Below are 20,569 nucleotides of genomic sequence, written 5' to 3'. Positions count from 1 at the left end.
TGAATTAACACTTTCAGCTAAGTCCTTTTAGGTAGCAGATTCTGTCTCATCCTGTTGAAGAGTGCAGTAGTCACAAATGTGTAATAGCAAGTATTTATACTATGTTTCCAGCTTGTAAAACATGGGCAAAACATCCCTTTGTAATAACTCACAGGTAGCAAAAGTTCCTTCCTCTTGGAGTATCAAACAGAAACTCCACTCAGATACATTAAATTGTCCAAAGATAGTTACTCAATCTCTACTACTCATGCAAGCTTATAGATTCTCTCAAAAATGGGAAGAGTTTCTCATAAGAGCATTTTGGTGTAGAGGCATACAGTTAACTTGATGGAGAAGTGTTGGGACACAGTCTGGAGTTGCCCCTTTCCCCTGGAGAACTGTAAATTATTACGTCCCTGGTGCTTACACGGGAAATGTTAGGCAACCCAAGATCGCATTTCACTTCAGCAGAGTCAAGCTAAGGTTTTCAGTTATTTTCAGAGTGATATGTGACCAATCTCATCTTATACAGACCAAGAAAAACCAGATGTTGAGAGGGAAAGTGCTCCATGGGTTCTGTGACAACTTCTACTACAATAATAAGTAAAAGAGTATGATAGAGAGAAAATTATTTTTCTAGGATGGTTTAATGCTGTGTGACTATTTCTGTTAAAAGCAGGCATCACAGCATCATTACTTTTTAAGTATGAAACATACTTCTGACCTTGTCTGTCCTGAAAGAAGTACACACTAGAACATATCTTAAAATAAATTTGCAAAAGCCAGAGAAATATACTGAACAAATGACACAAACTCCAAACAAAATCCTCATTCAAACACAGCTATCCCATGGGAGCTACATACAAAAGAGCATGTGGAGAACACATTACAAATATTACTCATATTGCTCAGAAAACTGCCAAAAGGGTCTTAAAATAACACATAAAGGGGGAAAAAAATCACTGAGGGAAACTCTGGATTTCCTTTTATGTTAGCTTTACTTTAAAAAGCTTTAGATTGTCTGACTTATCTGAGCTTAAAATGGTATCTCCGCTTTCATAGAGACATCCATATGTTCGCATAACACTAGGTAATACAAATTCCACCCATTCTAGGGGTTCTGCTATTGTGATAAAGTTCACTCATTTTAACACTTGATTCACAGGATGGATAGAACAATGTATATCCAGCTACAGATAAAAAAACTAAATTCAAAAATGACCTTCAAATATGGTATCTTTTTTTTCCATAAAGTACAGGAATCTTTCTGGTATCTTAGCTGTTAGTCTCCACATTAGCATGTTTCTGGCTTTAGTAGTATCAATAATGCACATGAACTGAAAGTACAGAAAACACAATGGTTGCAATTAATTATATGCAAACATTTTTAAATATTCATTGTCTTTCCTGACTGATAAAAATCCAACCACCATATATTCAGATACAGGAATGCTTGAACATATTGTCACAGCTGGTATGTGATATCAGACATACTCTCTGAGTATTTATTTAATATAAATTCCAGTTTTTACAAATGTTTACTTACCAATCCTGCACAGCATTGAAAGAGTCTTCATTTGTGATGTCATACATTAAAATGAAGCCCATGGCACCCCGGTAGTAAGCTGTGGTAATTGTTCTGTACCTCTCCTGGCCTGCTGTGTCCTGAAACAATAACAAACAAAATTTTTACATTACACATAAATTGAAAACATTTTTTTTCTTTTATAGAAAAGGAACAGTTCTTGTACAACTCTGTAATCCTGAAAATAAGTAGAAATAGGAGAACTCTGCATTGGATCATAACAGGAGGGATGTACCAATTCTGTTATGAGGGGAGAGTGGAGAGCAACAGAAAGGCATGGCCCCCTGTCATCCCATATATTCTGAGTCATTAGTGATTCATTTTATTCACTCTGAGAGTTGGGTAAGAACTTTCTCTTCTGATTCTGCCTTGTACCTTCCCAGTGGGACAGAAGTCTGGATAAAATGCTGGAACAAAATAGCATCCTTAGAACCTTAATTACAAGAACAGGATGGATCCTGAAACCAGGAAACATCTGGAACAAAAAGACACTGTCTAATTTTTCTGTTCTTGTGATTTTAATCTACAGGTACTCATGTCATCAAACACCAATACAGATTTTTGCTGACCAAAAAAATAAACAAAAACAAAAACAAAAACAAAAACAAAAACAAAAACAAAAAAAACAAAAACAAAAACAAAAACAAAACCAAAAGACCAAAACCAACAACAAAAAACAAAACAAAACAAAACAAACCCCAAAAACCAACCAAACAAAAAAAAAACCAAAAAAAGCCCAATTTGCAATCTGTCCCTTACCTCAACCCAGTTTTCTCTCTCATCTTAATCAACTGTCTTTAAAGCAAGAAATGTAGAAATATAAGCCTTATCTCTTATTCCTAGCTTTCTTTATTCTCATTAAAAACTTTTCATGGTAGCAACAAGTTTTTAATAAATTTAATGCAATATCCAGAATAGTGTTTAGTCTAGAGAAAATAAGGCTGGCAGCAGGTCTCATTAATGCTTTTATTAATATAATACAAATATTTCAAGACAGATGCCAAGAGGATGGTACCAGACTCTTTTAAGTGGTGCCCACTGACAGGACAAGGAACAATGGCCATAAACTTAGCACAGAAAGTTTCACCTCGGCTTGATGAAGAACTTCTTTACATTGAGGGTGGCACTGGAGTAGGCTGCCCAGGGTGGTTGTGAGTGTCCCTCTCTTGGGAAACCCAACCCCCACCTGGATGTGTTCCTGTGTCACCTTCTCTGGGTGACTCCACATTGGCCCAGGGGTTAGACAAGATGATCTCCAGGGGTCTTTCCCAACACTAAGTATTCTCTGATTCTGTAATACAACCACCTATGTCTGCACTAAAATTGAGACACAATAGAAATATATGAAATATAGGAAATGTATAACTATTTAATGTTCCAGCCCACCTATTTGATATTTTAAGCCATTAATATAAATAGCATTACAGGAGACATATTTCAGTGCAATCCTGTAATTAACAGATCATCTGTGCAAATTTAATTTTAACAAACTTTGAAAATTAATATAATTATTTCCAATGTTTTTTCAATAGCTAGAAAATTAAACAGATAAAATCATTTCATTTACCTTCCTACAAAGAAGACTAAGCAGTAACAAACATATTTGGTATATTTTCTGAAATAGTTTCTAGGCCAGAAGTACTTCCTTGTGAACAAATGAAAAATAGATTAGGCAGGCCTCCATTTCTGCATATATATAATCTTTTTAATAGAGTAATAAAAGAAGAAAAGGAGATTCTACATGCGACAGAAAATACTTTTAGATTAAAAAAAATATCAATGGTCATCACTGAAACTAACATTAGGTAGAATATATGATTCCTGTTGGTCCTGCATTACAGTAGCTGCTGCTTTGATGTAGTTCCAGTGATTCAAGATGGAAAGCTAAAGTAGTAGTTAGACTTTAGCGGGTCTCACATGAAGTTATATCTTTGTGGGAAAGGCCAGGCAGACCTAAACTATTTCTGTTTATGCTCTGAACTGGCTGAGCCTCTATCAGCTGTGATCTGGAGCTTGGCTAGGTGCTCCCAGATGTTCTGGTGTTCCTGAATATTAACGTACTAAGATATGCATTAAACCTGTGCATATTTCATTTATGAAAAAAGCTTTTTTTTCACTTTTTTTGTTTGTTGGGTTGTTGTTTGGCTTTGTGGGGTTTTTTGTTGCTCTTGTTTTCATTTATTTGATTAAAAAATATATATCTATCTTGGAGGGACAGAAGCAAAATATGGCCTGCAGCAAGCATTTGACCTGTCCAGGAGGGGATTTTCAAACAAATTTTATCAATGTCTATCTGCTTAGTTGTTATTTAGATACATGTTTGATTAGAATATATGACAAGCAGGAGGCCACTCTTACTGAAGACAATTTCATTTTGCTCTGGGTGGTTTCCACTGAAGTCCACCTGCAAATAAGAGTGAAAAGCCCTATCAATAAAGCCAATGATGCTTTCTGTCACGGACATCAACTATCTTCTGTTTAGTGGGAAGCCATGTAAGGTGGGCTTAGGAACTCTTGTTTATAAAAATAAATAATGAAAATAAAAAATTAGTTTAAAGGATGACAAATCAAGACAAAAGTTCTTAAATGATTTTACACAAAGGGGCAGGAAGCTGTAGATAAAGACCCAAACACTGACTGACTTTGGGACAGAAGATGCTTGTGTGGACCCAAGTTTCTCAGTCTGGGAATGAACCAGGTATTTGGAGTTGTTCTCAAATTCTATTTCATAATTCTAAATTCATAGCTAATGCTATATTAATAGATGATAAAAAAAGATTTTCTAAAGTGTTATTTCAGTATACATGGCATAGTTGGATGACCATTAATAAATGGGATTAGATTAGTTCCAAATATAGATAATCACATTCTTCTTTGTATTATTTTATATTCACTTGCTATAAAGAAGAAATTAAAATTTTAATAGGCTTAATGCAAAATTTATGCAGTAAAATTTTTATGACCATGGAAGAAATGAACCCAAATATAAATAACCAATGTGTCAAAACTTTTGTGTCCCACACATTCATAAGCATGTTCTTTGTATTCAGACAAGAATTTCTACATAACTGCCCTAATAAGTCCTTTCATATGACCATCAATGAACTTAAATACCATTTGACAGGAGAGATAGCACACTAGAAAAATAATAAATTTTAATATTAAATATTATATTTTACTATACTCATTTTGTTTATTTCAAACAGATAATACTATGCACATGGTCTTTCTATTTATTACCTTTTATTCTTATTGAAGAAATAAGCATAAAATATTTTATTTAATATTTTATTATATTTATAGTTGTACATCACCATAATTGTGTCCTCAGGTACTGTTATATATTTGTACTTGAAGAAAACTTTCTTCAGCTCAGGTAGGGCTACTGTCTGCTGCTATGTTTTCTTAATCTATTTGGCAAGACCACAGAATTGATCTGTGATTTTTAGATTTAAATTCTAAAATATAACATCTGTAATTGCATTGACTGATGTTTATTTCTAAACAAATGAAATAAAGTAAGCCCAAGAAATAATAAAATTTGGCCTACTATTGACTGACATTTTAAATAATGCAGTTCACTTTTATCTTTGATGAGCAGAAAACAAGACACATAGATCATGTTGGAGACTTCTTCATTCATTTAGCTAATGTCTGGTAAGAACAGATGATTGTTTACTAAACAAGTGGAAATGCAGAAATGAATGAAATAGGGTGAGGGAATGCTTTATGAAAACTATCACACACAAAAGATAAAATGAGGTTTTTGAGAAATCTTAGACAAAAAACACATACAAACACACACAAAAATCTTAGCAGCTACAAGACATTTTCAAATATTACATTCACTTTCATAAATTCAATTTTTAATACAGATACACTATTCCATTCACTTCTGGTTAGCTGATCCTATCTTTGTGAATCTTTTTTAGTAGGCATCAGATTTTAATTATTAAATAACATTATTATAAGGTTTCGTAGTCACAGTAGTTTAGAAATTGTCCATTTTCTGAGCATTGTATACAGCACATTAGCTAATAGCCCACAGTCTTGAGTATTTGGAAGACTCTGATACTTTCACAGATTTCCTTTTCATGTTTTGATGCCTCTAGCATGCTTCGTTTGGCTTCTTTTCTTAAATGATTCTTTTCATGTATAATAGAAATTAGTCATCTGCAAACCTTTTTGTGCTCCAAATCCTGATATGTATGATTTCATATTAAAAAATTCATTGTTTTTTGTGAGTGATTCAATAGCTAAAAGGACCAGTAAAGATTTTCTATCAGTAAAGGTCTTGAAGAGGGCACTACATCTGTAGAGAGGGAAAAAAGAATGGTAGAGGTACAGATTGAATGCAAAATATCTGGTTCTGCCTCTTGATAAAGATAGAAATCTGGTATGGTTTTGGCAAACTCTCCTTTCATTCCTCCTGATCATATATGTATCAAATGATAGGCAGACGAGTAATTCCATATTACCTTGGGTCTTCATTTGAGTTAAACTTAAAGCTGTGAAATTTGACATACAATAAAAAAATAAGCAAAGATATGTTAGTTGTTTGTACAGTAACCACACGAATCGCTATTTGTTCTGTGTTCCTCTCTTTAATAATGTCATGATTCTGATTGTTACTGTGGAACTGCTATATAATTGAAGGCTTTAGTGTATGGGGAATGCACCAGTTGCTGACAGCAATGCTCCCAGAGGATTGGAGAGATATCATGTAATAGCCATCTGTGAAAGTAGAAACATTTGAGGACAGGAAGCTGGCTGACTTGAGAGGAAATTTTGTGTTTCACATGAAGATTTAGGGGGCTGGAAAGTCTCAAAACACAAACCAAGGTTTGACAGTAATCCTGGAGATACTGTTTCATATCTTACTTGCAAAGCACAGTTATCTAACACAACAGAAGTAAACTCCTCCTACTGTCAAATCTTGCTAAGCTATGAGAATATGCCATGCCAGTTTAGACTTTGCCAGTGTTTTTGCAGGCAGTTAAATAGACACTTGAATTCATCTGTTGTGTGCCCTCCCTCTCACCCACACCTAGAATTGCATCACTGACAGGAACAATACTTTATGCAAATAACTTGCAAGGGCAGTTGCTCATTATTAACATAGGCTGTTATGAAGGTGGAAACAGACAACATTTGGCAGCAAGAACTTTTAATGAGCCTGTTGTGAGAGTTCAGCCGGCGAAACACAAATTTATTTTTTAGCATGCTTAAGTGACTTTGTGCCTCTGCATTTCTGTTCTGTATGCCAAACATACAAATATCAATTTTAGATCCACTTTCTCACTATAAGTTTTATTCATATCATAATACAGCTTTTTCCATGTGCTATAAACCTGGAAAGAGTAGAGGAGGATTTATTGGATAGTATTTATACCTCTGCTTCACATCCACACCATTTGAAGGCAAGGCAAATAGAAAGACAAAATTAGAAATGTGAGTTGGGTGAATCCTCAATTTGCCAGCCAATTTTTTTTTTGTTAAGTTAAAGAAAACTGGTACATCAATCAAGAACCTCAGCTCCCTAATGAGTTTCATTTTTCTTTCCTGCTGTTGCTACCCTAAGGTTATTTATATACTCAATCAAAGAGCATTTTTATTTCTTTAATTTTTCTGATCTCTCCTCAGGTATTTCTGGAGTCTCTGGAGAAAAAGGATGAAAATAAAAATATGAAAAACCATAACCTCCCCCGACTTCAACCAAAACCCTCAAAAAAACCCTCCAAAAGCCAAATATTCACCCACCTCAGAACCAACCAAAAGGAAAAAAAAAAAGAAACCCACAAAACAAACAAAGAAATAAAGAAACAAACATCAACCAAAGAAGTTATTTAAGGAGGAGCTGATGCTGTTGAGTCAGGGACGGGTGAAATTACTTGCATTAAATGTATGCTTATTCAAAAATACTTCCCTCTTTTATAGAGAACATCATGAACATTAATTATATTGGTCTTAGAGTAAAAAAATTTCACCTGATTGGTACACTAGACTTAGGTCAGTGTGGTAGAACATATCTATAAACAATATGAACAGAAAACAAGATAACAAATGGTTCACATTCCTCTTGGACTTTTTCCCAGGCTTAGCCTGGCAGAAATCTTTCTCTTTTTCTCTCTGACAGAACTGAGAATATCCACAGGAGCAAGAGAGGATCTCTGCAAAAATCCTCTTGAGATGAAGGGAAAACCTACCTGAAACCTGCTGCTAACCACCCAGAAAGAGCAGCTGGGTTTATATCAGAAGCAACTGGGCAGGGCACATAGAAAGAGAAGAGGGAGACAAGCCGCTGGAGCAGGAGGAGCTGATTAACCCGGGAGCACTGTTTCTCAACAAACAGCGCTTTCAACAGAAAGCATTAGGCATACAGAAACACAGACAAATGAGCACTTACAACAAGGAAAGGAAAAGACGCTTATTTTAGCTAATGTATGCACAATAGATGTAACAGAGTGTATTGCCAATTCAGTCTTTGCTTTTGTATCTATTTTCTGTTAGCAGCTCTTTTCAAATTTCTCATGGTTTTGGTCTCCCTGGAAGTCTGTCTTTTATATTCATATCTGCATATGTGTATATAGATACACACATGTATTTATACATGTATAAATATATGAGTGTATCTGTGAAAGCATACCTGTGTTTGTAGAAATATATATAGGTGTTTGGAACTTGAAAAGCCAGCTACTCAGCTTGCCAATACACACTTGCTAATCTTATGTGCTAGTCGTTACCATTCCCCTCAAAATCAGAGCTGACAGTTCCTTCCTCAAACAGGAGGGATGCAGGAACATGGCAGGGCTAGCTGGAAAATCTGGGCTCAGAGCAGTGGGGAAAGGCATTATTCCAAACGTGGCTGATAGCCCTGGGGGACTGTCCTGGCAGGACAAAGGTACAGCAGAGCCTGCACTGAGACTGCCTCCTAGAAAGGTCCAGGCTGGCATTGGAAAAGTATTTTACTGCCAGATTAACTTTCTCTCTCCATCTGTGGAGCTGCTCATTGCACCTGAAATTAATATAATTTTCAATTTTCTGCTTTTCTCCTTTCCTGTTCTTTCTTCTTTCTCCTTTATTTTTCATACTCACATAATATGTCCATTCACTGCAGTTCAGCTATCATGCTTTCCTAATACACAAAATTTAGGAAATCAGTGTAGCACTGTCTCCTTTTCCTAGCCCAGTGGAACTTGACCTCAGTTGCCACCAGTTCTGGCCCCAACTTTTGAACCCTGCTGCCATTTCAGTGCATATCCCCCTCTTTTCCCATCACAGGCTGTAGCTTTCTCCTGGTCCTATCTTCTCTTTGACTGTCGTCTGTCCTAATTTGCTGGATGTGAGGATTAATTCCTCTCATCTTTCTTCCTGATCTTTGGACATGCATTAGATCAATAGAACTTGGCATTATCCTCAGAAGTAAAACAAATTAAAATACTCTTTTGTACTTTAATCAAACTTCCTTTTAAGACTTAAGAAGAATTTCTTCCTGGAAAGGCTCAGGTTTTGATTTTGAGATTTTTTTTTCTATTTTATGACAACTGTTACAAAATCAAGGGTTATATACAGCTACCAAAACCACATAGTGGAAATAATGACCTGATAAAATCTAATTTTCACTTCATGTACTATTATAAGTATATTTTATGAGTCACATTAAAAAGTAAATAAATATTGAAGAGCAGTTTGTCACCACATCTACAGAAAAAAAAATAGATAACTTTCTATTTGTATTATTTTGAAATACTAAAACAAAATATAAAAATTTCCTCACATTTTTCAAGAAAATAATGAAGCACCAGAGACCCATTTTGAAAAAAAAAAAGCTCTATACAACCAAAACCAGCAAAGCTGTGTCAAGTATCTTTGCTTTACAGGTAGTTATTACCATTCAGGAAGCAGCACATGAGAAATATGTGATATTCTTAGTTTTGTCTGTTTTTGTTTTTTAAAACTCCTGCTCCCAGTCCTGGGATTGTACAAGAACAGCAATGGCTTTTTTCCTTCTTTTTAATTTTTATATTCAGAGAAAAAAAATGTGTTCTGGTGCATAATGAAAAAAAAAATCAAAACTTTTAATATGAACTTAAATTAATATATTATCAATAAAATTTTTATTAAAACCAAAATAATTTTAGAATGCTGAAATTCCACTGAATTCTGGAAAAGCCTGGGAGGATCAGAACAAGAAGAAGAACAAATATAAGATTTATGATAACATTACAAGGATCGGTAATATTAAAAACTTCATATTCATCTAGAGTAAACCTTCAGATTTTAGAGAAAGTGTCCTTAAGCTTCAGGTGTGTACTTGGTAATTTGGACACTGAACAGTGGCTGTCACACTTACAGTGGGATGGGTATAGCTGGAAAGGTCATTCCTAATGCTGTGTGACCTATGGAAAATAAGAAGTAGAGCTGTTTCATCCACAGATGAAACATACAGAGGCACAGATGTCTTTCATTTATCAGTGAGAATAAAAAAACACTTATCTAAATTGGAAGCTAACAGACCTTAGAGGCAAGTTGACTACTATCATAAAATAAGGAACAATGCTGGGGGATATTGGAATGCAATAATATATTGCTTTCCCCATTTCTGTATTTTGATTATATACTTAGAAATCTTTTTGTTTAACTGCTTCTCTGTAGAACTTTTTATTCACAAAATAATAACATTTCATCTTTCTCTTTCCCTTGTTATTCATTCCTCTTCTGAATCTCCAATGTCTTTCTCTATTAATATTCATTATTCATATTTAATTAACTTACCCTTATTATTCAGGATGAATTGGGATCCACTGATAGCAAAAAGTTTGACCAGCCATTTTGATAACAGTTCTATGTTAGTGGCTCATTGCACTGAAACAATTTTCATAATGGTGCATATTACAATATTTTGCAAATCTTTGTTCACTGGTTAGCTAACAGTACCTCTTGGCTATTGAGACCTAAGAAAACAGGTCTCAATAAGAAAGTCTTTCCTCATGACATCAGTGAGATTAGCACTCATTTTGTGTGCTTAGTATTTTGTTCTAGGTCTTTTTTAGAAGCACAATCTTATAACACTCCAACTCTAAGAGAAAAATTATCTCACAGTAACTAAGCACTCTTGCCAGAAACTCTCTCCCCATCTCTACTTCTTCTTTTGATAAGCCTCTGTGTTTAAGTCTGCAGTGAAGTGTCTCATTTGGAGCAAATTACAGAAACATTCCTATTAAATATTAACAACCTCCCAAACCTCCCCAGGAGTAAATGAATGCAACTCTAGTCAGAATATTAAGTTTAAAAACATGTTTAAAGGTTCACTGGAATTACTATGAACTTGTACTTTTGTCATATTTTCTTTATATTTGAAATCTTTAAAAAGGAAAGAAGACAACTTGCAACACAGAACTAGACATATTTTACCTACTTTAGGTAAGAAAATATAAATGCAATATTTCTGGAAGGATTCAGGCATGGCAGAAGTCCAATCCTATCCAGAACTTATATGAGGACTGGTAAAATGCAGAACTTTGTGCCTTAGAATACCTGCTGACTAAAATTGCTGGGCTACAGTGCTAGTGCTACAACAGCTTCTTGTACCTTGAGAACAAAATGCTGCTTTAGAGCTGTCTGGAAGATTCCTTGAAGGAGGATCTATAAGTAACTTCTATATGCTTTTCCTGTGTCTGTGGCACCATTGATTTGTGGGGAAAGCAAAAACATACCAAAGGAAATTCTGGAAATTCTTTGTTTATCACACCTTAGACAGGTATTTTATACTCTAAGGCTCAGGTGAAAAAGCACTTGTAATTTGTGAAGAACCTCACCAGTGATGTATCCAACGCACAGAATGCACCATTCTCTCACCACCAGCAACACAGTTCCTTCATGTATTTCCTGGGATTGTTCCGTACACTGACACAGAGCTATTGAGAGGTGTGTTTTCAGGACACTCTCCACCAGCCTATCTCTTCCACTTTTGAATCCTTTGTTTTCCAACAGTTTTTTATCCCTTTGTGAAAGACAGTCCAAAGTTTCCTTCATCTGCCTCACGACCATCGCAAGGACCCTGCAGACCCCTGACAGGAGCTCTGGCCTGGCCAAGGTGGATGCTGACGCTTGCCAAGTGACTTTGAGCAGGTGCACTTGCTGTGCTTCTACAGAGCATTGCATTCAAACCGGTTGTGACAAGTGGTGGCTTGTCCTGCACGCCTGCACCTGCTTCACAGACCAATGGGCTCTTCACAGTCACCCATAAATCTTTCCCACCTTCTGGCCAGAGGCCACTCGCTTTGGCTAAGGACTGTATAAACTGTAACCTTTTGGGAAGACTTTTGTTAATCCCCACGGACAACAGCAAATCTATGTGGCTGGACCATCGAGGATCTCATCCTGGATGGTGGTAGCTATATTCCTCTTTCCCTCCTTTCTCTCTAATATTTATTTCCCTTTTCTGTCCCCTCTATCACATTTGCTGTTGGTACCTCGACAAAGGTGCATTTGTTGTGATTGAACTGATAGTCCTCTGCTGTTTGCCTTTTTGCACTTTGGGATCTGTTAACGAACCATCACAACACTCCGCACGAGTGAATCATGGCACCCTTTTTTACTGCACAGGAGTCCACCACGGCTTTCAGACAGTTATTGACACAAAGGTGATTCAAGAAAGACCAAGAATCTGGCTCCAAGTCTTTTAGACTTAGAATGACTACTCTAGTCCTTTCAAAGCCAATCTTTAATTACCAAATCTTGAATGATGCTGGAAACCACTTTTTCCTTACCCTTAATTACTTTAGTTTCCTTGTGCTAGAATTAAAAGGACACATTCCCTATAACATAAAGATACTTTTGTTATCAATATGCTGCTAGAATTAACTGCACATAAGATTTATCTACTAATTTGAGGAAACTCTAAATTGGATCGAAGACACAAAAAAGAGCTCTCATCAAAGCAAGATGGGACTCTTAGATATATTATAAGCACTCCTAAAATACCTTCAGTAAGGAAAGTTTAAAGATGCTAAATAGATCCAACAATTTAATCTACTCTATTATGGAGTTCTTTCCAAAAATATATAATTTTCATCCAAAACAAAAGGACATTGTGTTCTCTTGCTTGTCAATAAATACCTCTGAACTATGGCTGCATATCAAAAGGTCATGCTTAGAACACTTCTCTATTGTCCTGGTATTTGATGAGAGACATGTAATTGAAGAGAACACAGGTTATTCTAACCAGAAAATAGTTATTTAGCATGAAAATGTGTCAGCAGCTGACACTGTTTAATGCACACCCACCGGTCATGTCTGTTATTTTTTTATAGTTTAAAACAGTAAATTATTAGAGAATTAATTGTAAAAAAAAATTAAATATGTCAGGTGTGATTAATCTATGAATCTTGAATTATTTCAAGTACAGTGCCCTTATATTTGCATTCTCTTTTAGAGAATTCTTGCATAAAGTGGCATAATTCAATCAGATATCATCTAAATTGCTGTTTAATTTGGCCTTTGGTCTCTATTTTTCTTTTAGATCAGACTGTTTGAGAGCTGTGTGCCTAGTATATGCATAAGCATATTTAGCAATTCTAATGACTTTGTAATTTTAAAATCAAACTTTGAGGAAAAAACACAATCTTACCAGAAAGCGTAATTGCCAAGCCGAAGGGAAGGGAAGGGAAGGGAAGGGAAGGGAAGGGAAGGGAAGGGAAGGGAAGGGAAGGGAAGGGAAGGGAAGGCAAAGGCAAAGGCAAAGGCAAAGGCAAAGGCAAAGGCAAAGGCAAAGGCAAAGGCAAAGGCAAAGGCAAAGGCAAAGGCAAAGGCAAAGGCAAAGGCAAAGGCAAAGGCAAAGGCAAAGGCAAAGGCAAAGGCAAAGGCAAAGGCAAAGGCAAAGGCAAAGGCAAAGGCAAAGGCAAAGGAAATTTCCTTTGGAAGGGATTGTGCCATGAAAATTTCAGTTGGAAAAGACTACAACCCTCTGACCACTTCAGAGCTGACCAAAAGCTACAGCACGATCTTGTGAGCATTGTCCTGTTAAACTCTGATAGGTTTAGGGGTATGGACCTCATCTCTATGAGAGAAAGAAATATTATTCAAGAGTTTTTAAGTAAACAGAGCAATAAGAACAGCAAAGAAAAGGTATCAAAGATTAAGTTTATTAACTAGGAAATTTTCCTTCTATATTCATATTGCAAAAAGCACCAGGCAAACAAAACAGCAGCAAGACCTCTACAGTTCAAGGAATAGCCTTTGAAGTTTTAGAAGTGTCCATAGAACCTGGCAAGAGAATAAGGACTGATTCTTAACAAAAAAGTATGTAAAAAACTTTATAAATGCATAGGTAGGCTGATGCACTTTGATAAAGAGACATTTCCAGAAATTTTGATGAAAATAAGTAATTTTTATAAGGAATTCAAGCTTCAGGTGCTTTGCTGGAGGATGACTAGAACAGTACTCACATCCTGGAATCAAATATAAGGTGAGCCAACATTACTCCTTGGACTTCTAAGAAAATCTAATTTTTTTATACATAGGTAAAGAAACAGAGGTGATGGTTACCAAAATTTGTAAAACTAATATTTTGCATTTAGAACTTCAGAAAAAACCTGAAGCTGCTAATTCTTTATGATTTAAAAGTGATAGACATCTTTACCTTTTACATATGAATAATAGTTTGCTGTGACTCACAGACAGTAAATAAAAAGACCATATGAAATGAAAAAGATAATATAAAAACTTCATTATTTTACTACTAAATTAACTGAAGAAATAATACTAGCTCATGGGATTATTGATGCAAGGTTATTTCACTGGAAAATGCTGTACTACTCAAATAAACTTTTGCTGAATTTTATGTGTGAAAAATTTCATGGCAGCAGGTAATTGGATCAAATTGCATCAAGGAATTACTGGCCAAAACCTTAAAATAACTACTTCTTGAAATAGGTCATAGGGTAGAAATCCAGGGAGTAGCGTAATCATTAAAACATTTCCTGAAATCCATTCTTGGATATAGAAAACATGGTCATCCATGTTTGGTTTTGAGTTCATATTTACAGACATAAATCATAACATCCACAAAAGCCTGAGATGCCTCACCACTTTACACCTGAGAATTTAAGCAATTATTTTGATGACTCACTTCTAATGTGTCACCCAAAAATGACAGATTCTTTTAGAATCCAAGCAGATAGTTCTCTGTTTTCTGAGGAGCTCACAACATTTTTAATTTCACAGTGCTAATTTTATCTTCATTTGCCTTATTTTTTAAGCAAGTGAAACATTTAATTATGAGAATAATTACCATGAAATTTTCAAGCAGAACACAATCAACAAAAAAAGTATCCTTGCTTTTGTAGATACATAGTTGCACCACATCCATGCTTAATTTCATTTTTATAACAAAATGTGTATTTAAAGACAGAAAAACTGTATCCTTAATAGTAAATTAATTAACATTTTAGCAAAATCCAAAACCATTTATGCTTATATAAGAAAAGGGGTAGAATCCTATTCATACTGAAACTGCAATGTCAGCACAAGAGCTCAAACCAAATACCAAATCAAAACAATTAAGAGATTTAGACTTGTCAGGGTAGAAGGCCTGAGTGAAATGCACAATTCCTTCCTAAATATTATATAATTCTCATATTTATTGTCAGGCAGAATAATTGCCATAGTTTATTTGAAGTTTTGAATGCAAATATTTCAATAAAATAAAATGTGCTGGTATAAATAATTTCTAGAGGTAGGATTTAGATCATATATGATGAACTACAATTAGTGTTATTCTTCAGATGAGATTCTTGAATGACAGGTGTTCTTTCAGAAATCAGAATTATTCTGTCTTAATGCATCATAAAGGAATAGGAAATTACTGTCTAATGGAAGCAGAAAAATGGCCAGCTGTGAAATCTGTAGCAAGTATAATTATAATCAGAGCTACATTAAAGCACTAGCTACTTCAAAACCAGACATTGGCTTATATACAGTCAAAGAAGTCTAAAAGCAAATTAAGTGTAAATAACTTTCAAAGGGCTCTGCTGCCTACAGTGCACCACTGACTACATTGAAGTAGTGGATGTCTGATCACAAGAATTCTGCTTCAATTTATACACTGCGATTTTTGTTCTGTAATTTAAAATACCAGTAAAATTAAGAGACAGCTTCCTGAAAGCCACCATATTCTACTACATCTCTATCCCATTCCTTCCCAGGATAAACTCTTATAACTCTCACATAATAGTGGTTTTAGAGTAGTAGGAGTAGTAGTAATAGTAGCAGTAGTAGTAGTAGTAGTAGTAAGGTTTCCTAATTTGTCAAGTATATGGTGCCAAAGGTCAGTGTTCCTGTGTACATACAGCAATTCATAAGTATATATATGTATAATATGACCATATGTATATAACAAAAATCATACCTATTCCACTATTTCTATTGTGATATTAAAAGGTGTTACCTTTTGTAAACATGCCCTATGTATTATGCCTTTATGTTAGGGAAGAAGAAAGCAAATTTTTCACATTGCAAATTTGTGCCTACAGTCCTAGAATTCTTACTGACTTCCTCAAAGCATGAGGTGAAGGAAATACACTTCTCCGTAATTTTTCCTTTATACATTTGCATTTCATTAACTATAAACAAATACAGGAATTATCTAACAGGAGACCTAAATTCAGGAGAGTGAATAATATCTGCAAGTATACTAAAATATTGCAATTATTTTGTATTCATATATTAACTAGCAAAGCAATTCAAAGTTAAGTGTAAATGATGGTAAATTAAATGACTCTTTTTCAAATACAGATTAGACTAAAAATATTTGAAAAGCCATGCCAATAAATCCCCTGATAGAGCAGCAGAGAACATAATCCAGGTTTCTTAACAATGCCTCTCCAGGCTTCTTTCACTGCAAAAGACACCTTTTTGGGTGGACTTGTATTTTTCCTTGATGCAAACTCTGCCTTTGCTACAACCTGAATAGAAAGCCCGGCAATCTGTTCACTGAATATAGCACTGACCAGCACATTAACTGGAAATTGCATTATTAGACATTAAGCCATGTGTTCTTTGATCCTAGATAAAAAATGGAGATTTTTTCTACCCTGATTTGATTAAATTGTGGGACATGTTATTTCTTTGTGCAGACATAACTGAATTATCATCCATCAGCTGACAAAATGCTTCTGTGACTGAAAAGGCAGACTGACAGCCAAAGGGGAGACTTAAAAAAAGATCAAAGTGAGAACTGATCCCAGAAAGGAGAGCTGAGGCTTTTTCCTAACATATAGTTTCTACTACACTGTGATGGGGAAAAAAAAATCTGCTCATTTCACATGTAAGCATGCTCAAAGATTGCTGCTTTGAAGATTAATTTGCCAGAGTTGTTTATTAGGAGGCTCCATGTAGGCTCCCAGGGCTCTCTGTTTCAGCTCACAGCACACAGCTCAAACAGAAGTTATTAGTTTTCCTGAACCTAACTTCTTAGGATTTCACAGTCACATTTACAGATGAGCAGAGGCAACAAATGAATATAAGGAACACATTATAATTTTTCCTATTCTTTTCCTTTTAATCTTCAATATGATGAAAATGTGTTCTTTGTGACACATGATTTTGTGTAAGATAGATATACTTCAATCTTTTGGTTTCATATTACATTTTCTTTGATGCCAGGTAGCACCAAAGTTACTGAATGCTGCAGGAAGTATATGTTCTCCAAAATTATGAAACCAAAAGTCCCTAATGTATAGGAGTTCCTGAATACTTTAGGTGCTTAACCTTCAAAACTGTGAATGAGGACAGCTCCATAGGTCATCATTAGATGTTCAAGAAGATTGACCAGGTTCATGTGGTTCCAGCATGAATATTTCAGAATTAAGTACAACATGTACTTTAATATAAAGTGTATAGAAATATTAAATTCAATCTATCGCTAATTAATATTTTAAAATCACAAATTCGAATAAAGAACACTCAATTTAGTCACTTTATATACCCAAGAAGGATCTTAGGCTCACAGAACAATTTAACTAAACTTGGAGCAAATTACCAACCACAAAAATTACTCTCTGCCCTCAAATCTTTTATTAGACTTGCCATATGCTTATCTAAAATAGACTAACTGGAACATCAGAGTCACCCTGTATTTTATCAGAACATCTTGTGAATTAACAAGTCTTTGGAAACACTGCTGAAAATAAATCATTAAATCCATTTCAATAATGTGTACCATAAAAGCGTTTAATAACAAATCTATTATATATAATTATACATTGCATATAAACTCTCCTTTAAGAAAAAATATACAGATTCAAGCATAAAAAATGTCAATTGCATTTTTTATAGGATATTTTAGACTAAGTGTTACCAAAGAAAGCATAAAGGGCAGCAATACAGTGTTTAAGATGGGTGATGTACTTTCAACCCGCGACACTCAAATTTTCTCTTCTCTGCTGACCATCACCCCAGGATCCAGGCAGCATGATCAGGACTAATAATGTCTGACCTGACTGAAGTGTGGCAGGAAGTGTGAGATCCTGATGCACTAGTGACAATAAATGAACTTGGCCCTGACTGATAACCTAAGATCATTATACTCATCGTTGCCTTTTATTAAAACTTCACTTAATTTAGGAAGTTCAGAATTGTTCGGAGGTTGGTTTGTTTGTTTATATTTTAATTCTCTAATTTGTGTAACAGAATGCTGAAGACTAAAGCTAGAAATTCTCTTTAGGCTACATTTTTTCATTCTCAGTGCTCAACACAACTCCTATACTTTGCTTTTAAACATGATGTGTTTCCCCCTCTGTCTTCTCTTTCACTTTTAAAGTTTTGTGCATTTGTAACCTGTTCATCTGTAAAAAACAAAGAAATAGGCAAACTGCATATCTCCCAGGTGGAATGTTTTAAACACAGAATATCTTGAATGAATTACTCATATAGAGTGACACAGAATATTAAATCCAAGACCTCTTATAACTGTGCCAGTTTTTCTCTTCCCTTCCAACTTTCTTTCTGAGAAGTGATTATAACCTTAGTACAGCATTTATTTGCTTCTAAAATAGTAAAATCTGCTGTATAGTATCATTCCATGCCTTTCCTCATAAAGAACGCAATTGCAAGACAATGTCTGCTGGAAAAAAAGAGGGATGCCTCACACTATTATATTATTTACTTTAATTCTCAGAGATGTGTAAGGGATATTTCATTAATACATGAAAATAAAAAAAATTCTAGTATTAAAAATTAATTCACATAGGGCTAAGGACTGGATTTTATGAAAGACACAGTTAAAAGTGTTTACTTCTGTAAATATAGATAACTTTTTCTAATAAGTATCTCGCATTTTGTGTCTAATAAGTATCTGTCTTTTTTATTTTATATACTATACAAAATAAACTTATAAATTGGATCTGTGTCACTAGGAGAAAACAGCATAATTAATGTCCTCTGACATTTAGTATATAAAAATGCATATATAAAAATGCATATATAAAAATGCACTTTGTGTCAATTCAATCTATAACTTCAACAAAAATGTAGATAAAGATTAGATTATATTAAATTTTAAAGCTTTTAAGAATTAACCACTATCTCTTTTCCAGTTAAAAACCTATCGCATTCAAATAGCTTTTGTCTTAAGCAGGAACATGGAGCATAAATGCTGCATATTTTTAGGGAGATTCTCATATGCTTCAATGAAAATCAAAAGAACCATTTACCCAAATTGCTGCCCAGCAATTGAAAATCTGTTTTGTTAATGACCATCATGCTAAATTGAAAATTTAGCATGAAAATTATCAAGCATGAAAAGTATCTTCAAAAAGTTATTGCCAGCCATAGTAATGAAGGTGTGTTAAAGAGTGAATTGAAGACCTGTCAGCAGAAAGGGAATCTGTAAACATCTTGCTGATGAGGCTTCCTGGTTCAGCTCTACTGCAGCATCTTAGACTTTGAGACCTGCTGAAAGTTACCGTCTTCATTTTCAGTATCTCTTGTCCCAGCTGGCAGCCACTGCTCACATGTGACAGCACAGCATTCATCAGTTTGGGGATGGCCAGTTGGATGCTCTGCTCCAGCTGCTCATCACACATCACTGCACTGAGAAGAGCTGTGCCTTGCACAGCACCAGAGCGCACCCAGCTTCTGTTCACTAGCTATGGCACTTCATCCACTCCCTCACCCACACTACCCTATTTCATCTCATTCCCTCCGTGTCTGCTTGTACTGTGCATGATGCAGCTTCCTTAGCTCTGCCTTTAGCCCTCTCCCACAAAAAAAAAATAGTTTTTTGCTATACCCTTCTGCCATACTGCTTACTGTTAGGCATTGGCCTCCCATAATCACCTGTTGTAAAGTGCTCCGTTAGCACTTCTAGTAAGTATCACACTGAACTGCTTAGAGCCAGAGCTGGGTACACCCCTGAAAAACAGGAAGCACAATATGGAGAATGCTGCATATAAAGAGCAGTACTATATGTGTGATTCACATTTTCTGTGCAAAAGTGTGCAACATGAGTCATATGAAGTGGTGCTCTGAAAGTGATATAATTGTGAGTTGTATGCTCTTTCCAATCCCTGATGAATGCTGCTGGAAGACAATCTATAAATTACATTAATGTAAGTGAGGTCATTTGAACTACACAATGTGTAGCTGAACACAAAAAAGACGGCCTAATTTGAAGAAATTCCCCACATTTAATAAGGGCTGTGGATACAGCTAATATCTATTTGGATATTCAAATACATGTTCATGTGTTTTGTGGTAATTTAGCTGTTAATACTTCAGCATTTGCTATTACTCTTTTTTTTTTTTTTGTAGATGCATCACATAAATACATGGTTGTGACCTCTCTCCTAAAACCCTGGGACCATCAAGTATCTCCTCAGCTGAACCACTGCTGTGTGGACATATATGATAGAGAATTCAAATGTCACATATACAATCCACACCTTTCTTGCCTGGCTAAAAAATAAAAACGCATGTTAAATCCATACTTTACCATTTTTAAAA

At 35.1% G+C, this 20,569-nt stretch overlaps 1 protein-coding gene across 1 annotated transcript in view; it reads right to left on the bottom strand.

Annotated features, from left to right (window-relative positions):
* The window catches only part of RAB3C (RAB3C, member RAS oncogene family), a 121,577-nt gene that overhangs the window by 61,882 nt on the left and 39,126 nt on the right, over positions 1 to 20,569 (bottom strand). The window contains exon 3 of the mRNA XM_021534337.4: positions 1,526 to 1,644. Coding sequence (XP_021390012.1) covers positions 1,526 to 1,644 — 119 coding nt within the window. The remainder of the gene's footprint in view (positions 1 to 1,525; positions 1,645 to 20,569) is intronic.

This window comes from Lonchura striata, chromosome Z (genome assembly GCF_050655825.1).
Source record: "Lonchura striata isolate lonStrDom1 chromosome Z, ASM5065582v1, whole genome shotgun sequence".
In the NCBI taxonomy this organism is placed as follows: Eukaryota; Metazoa; Chordata; class Aves; order Passeriformes; family Estrildidae; genus Lonchura; species Lonchura striata.
Note: the sequence above shows the minus strand (reverse complement) of the source record. Positions and strands in the feature narration are given on the sequence as shown.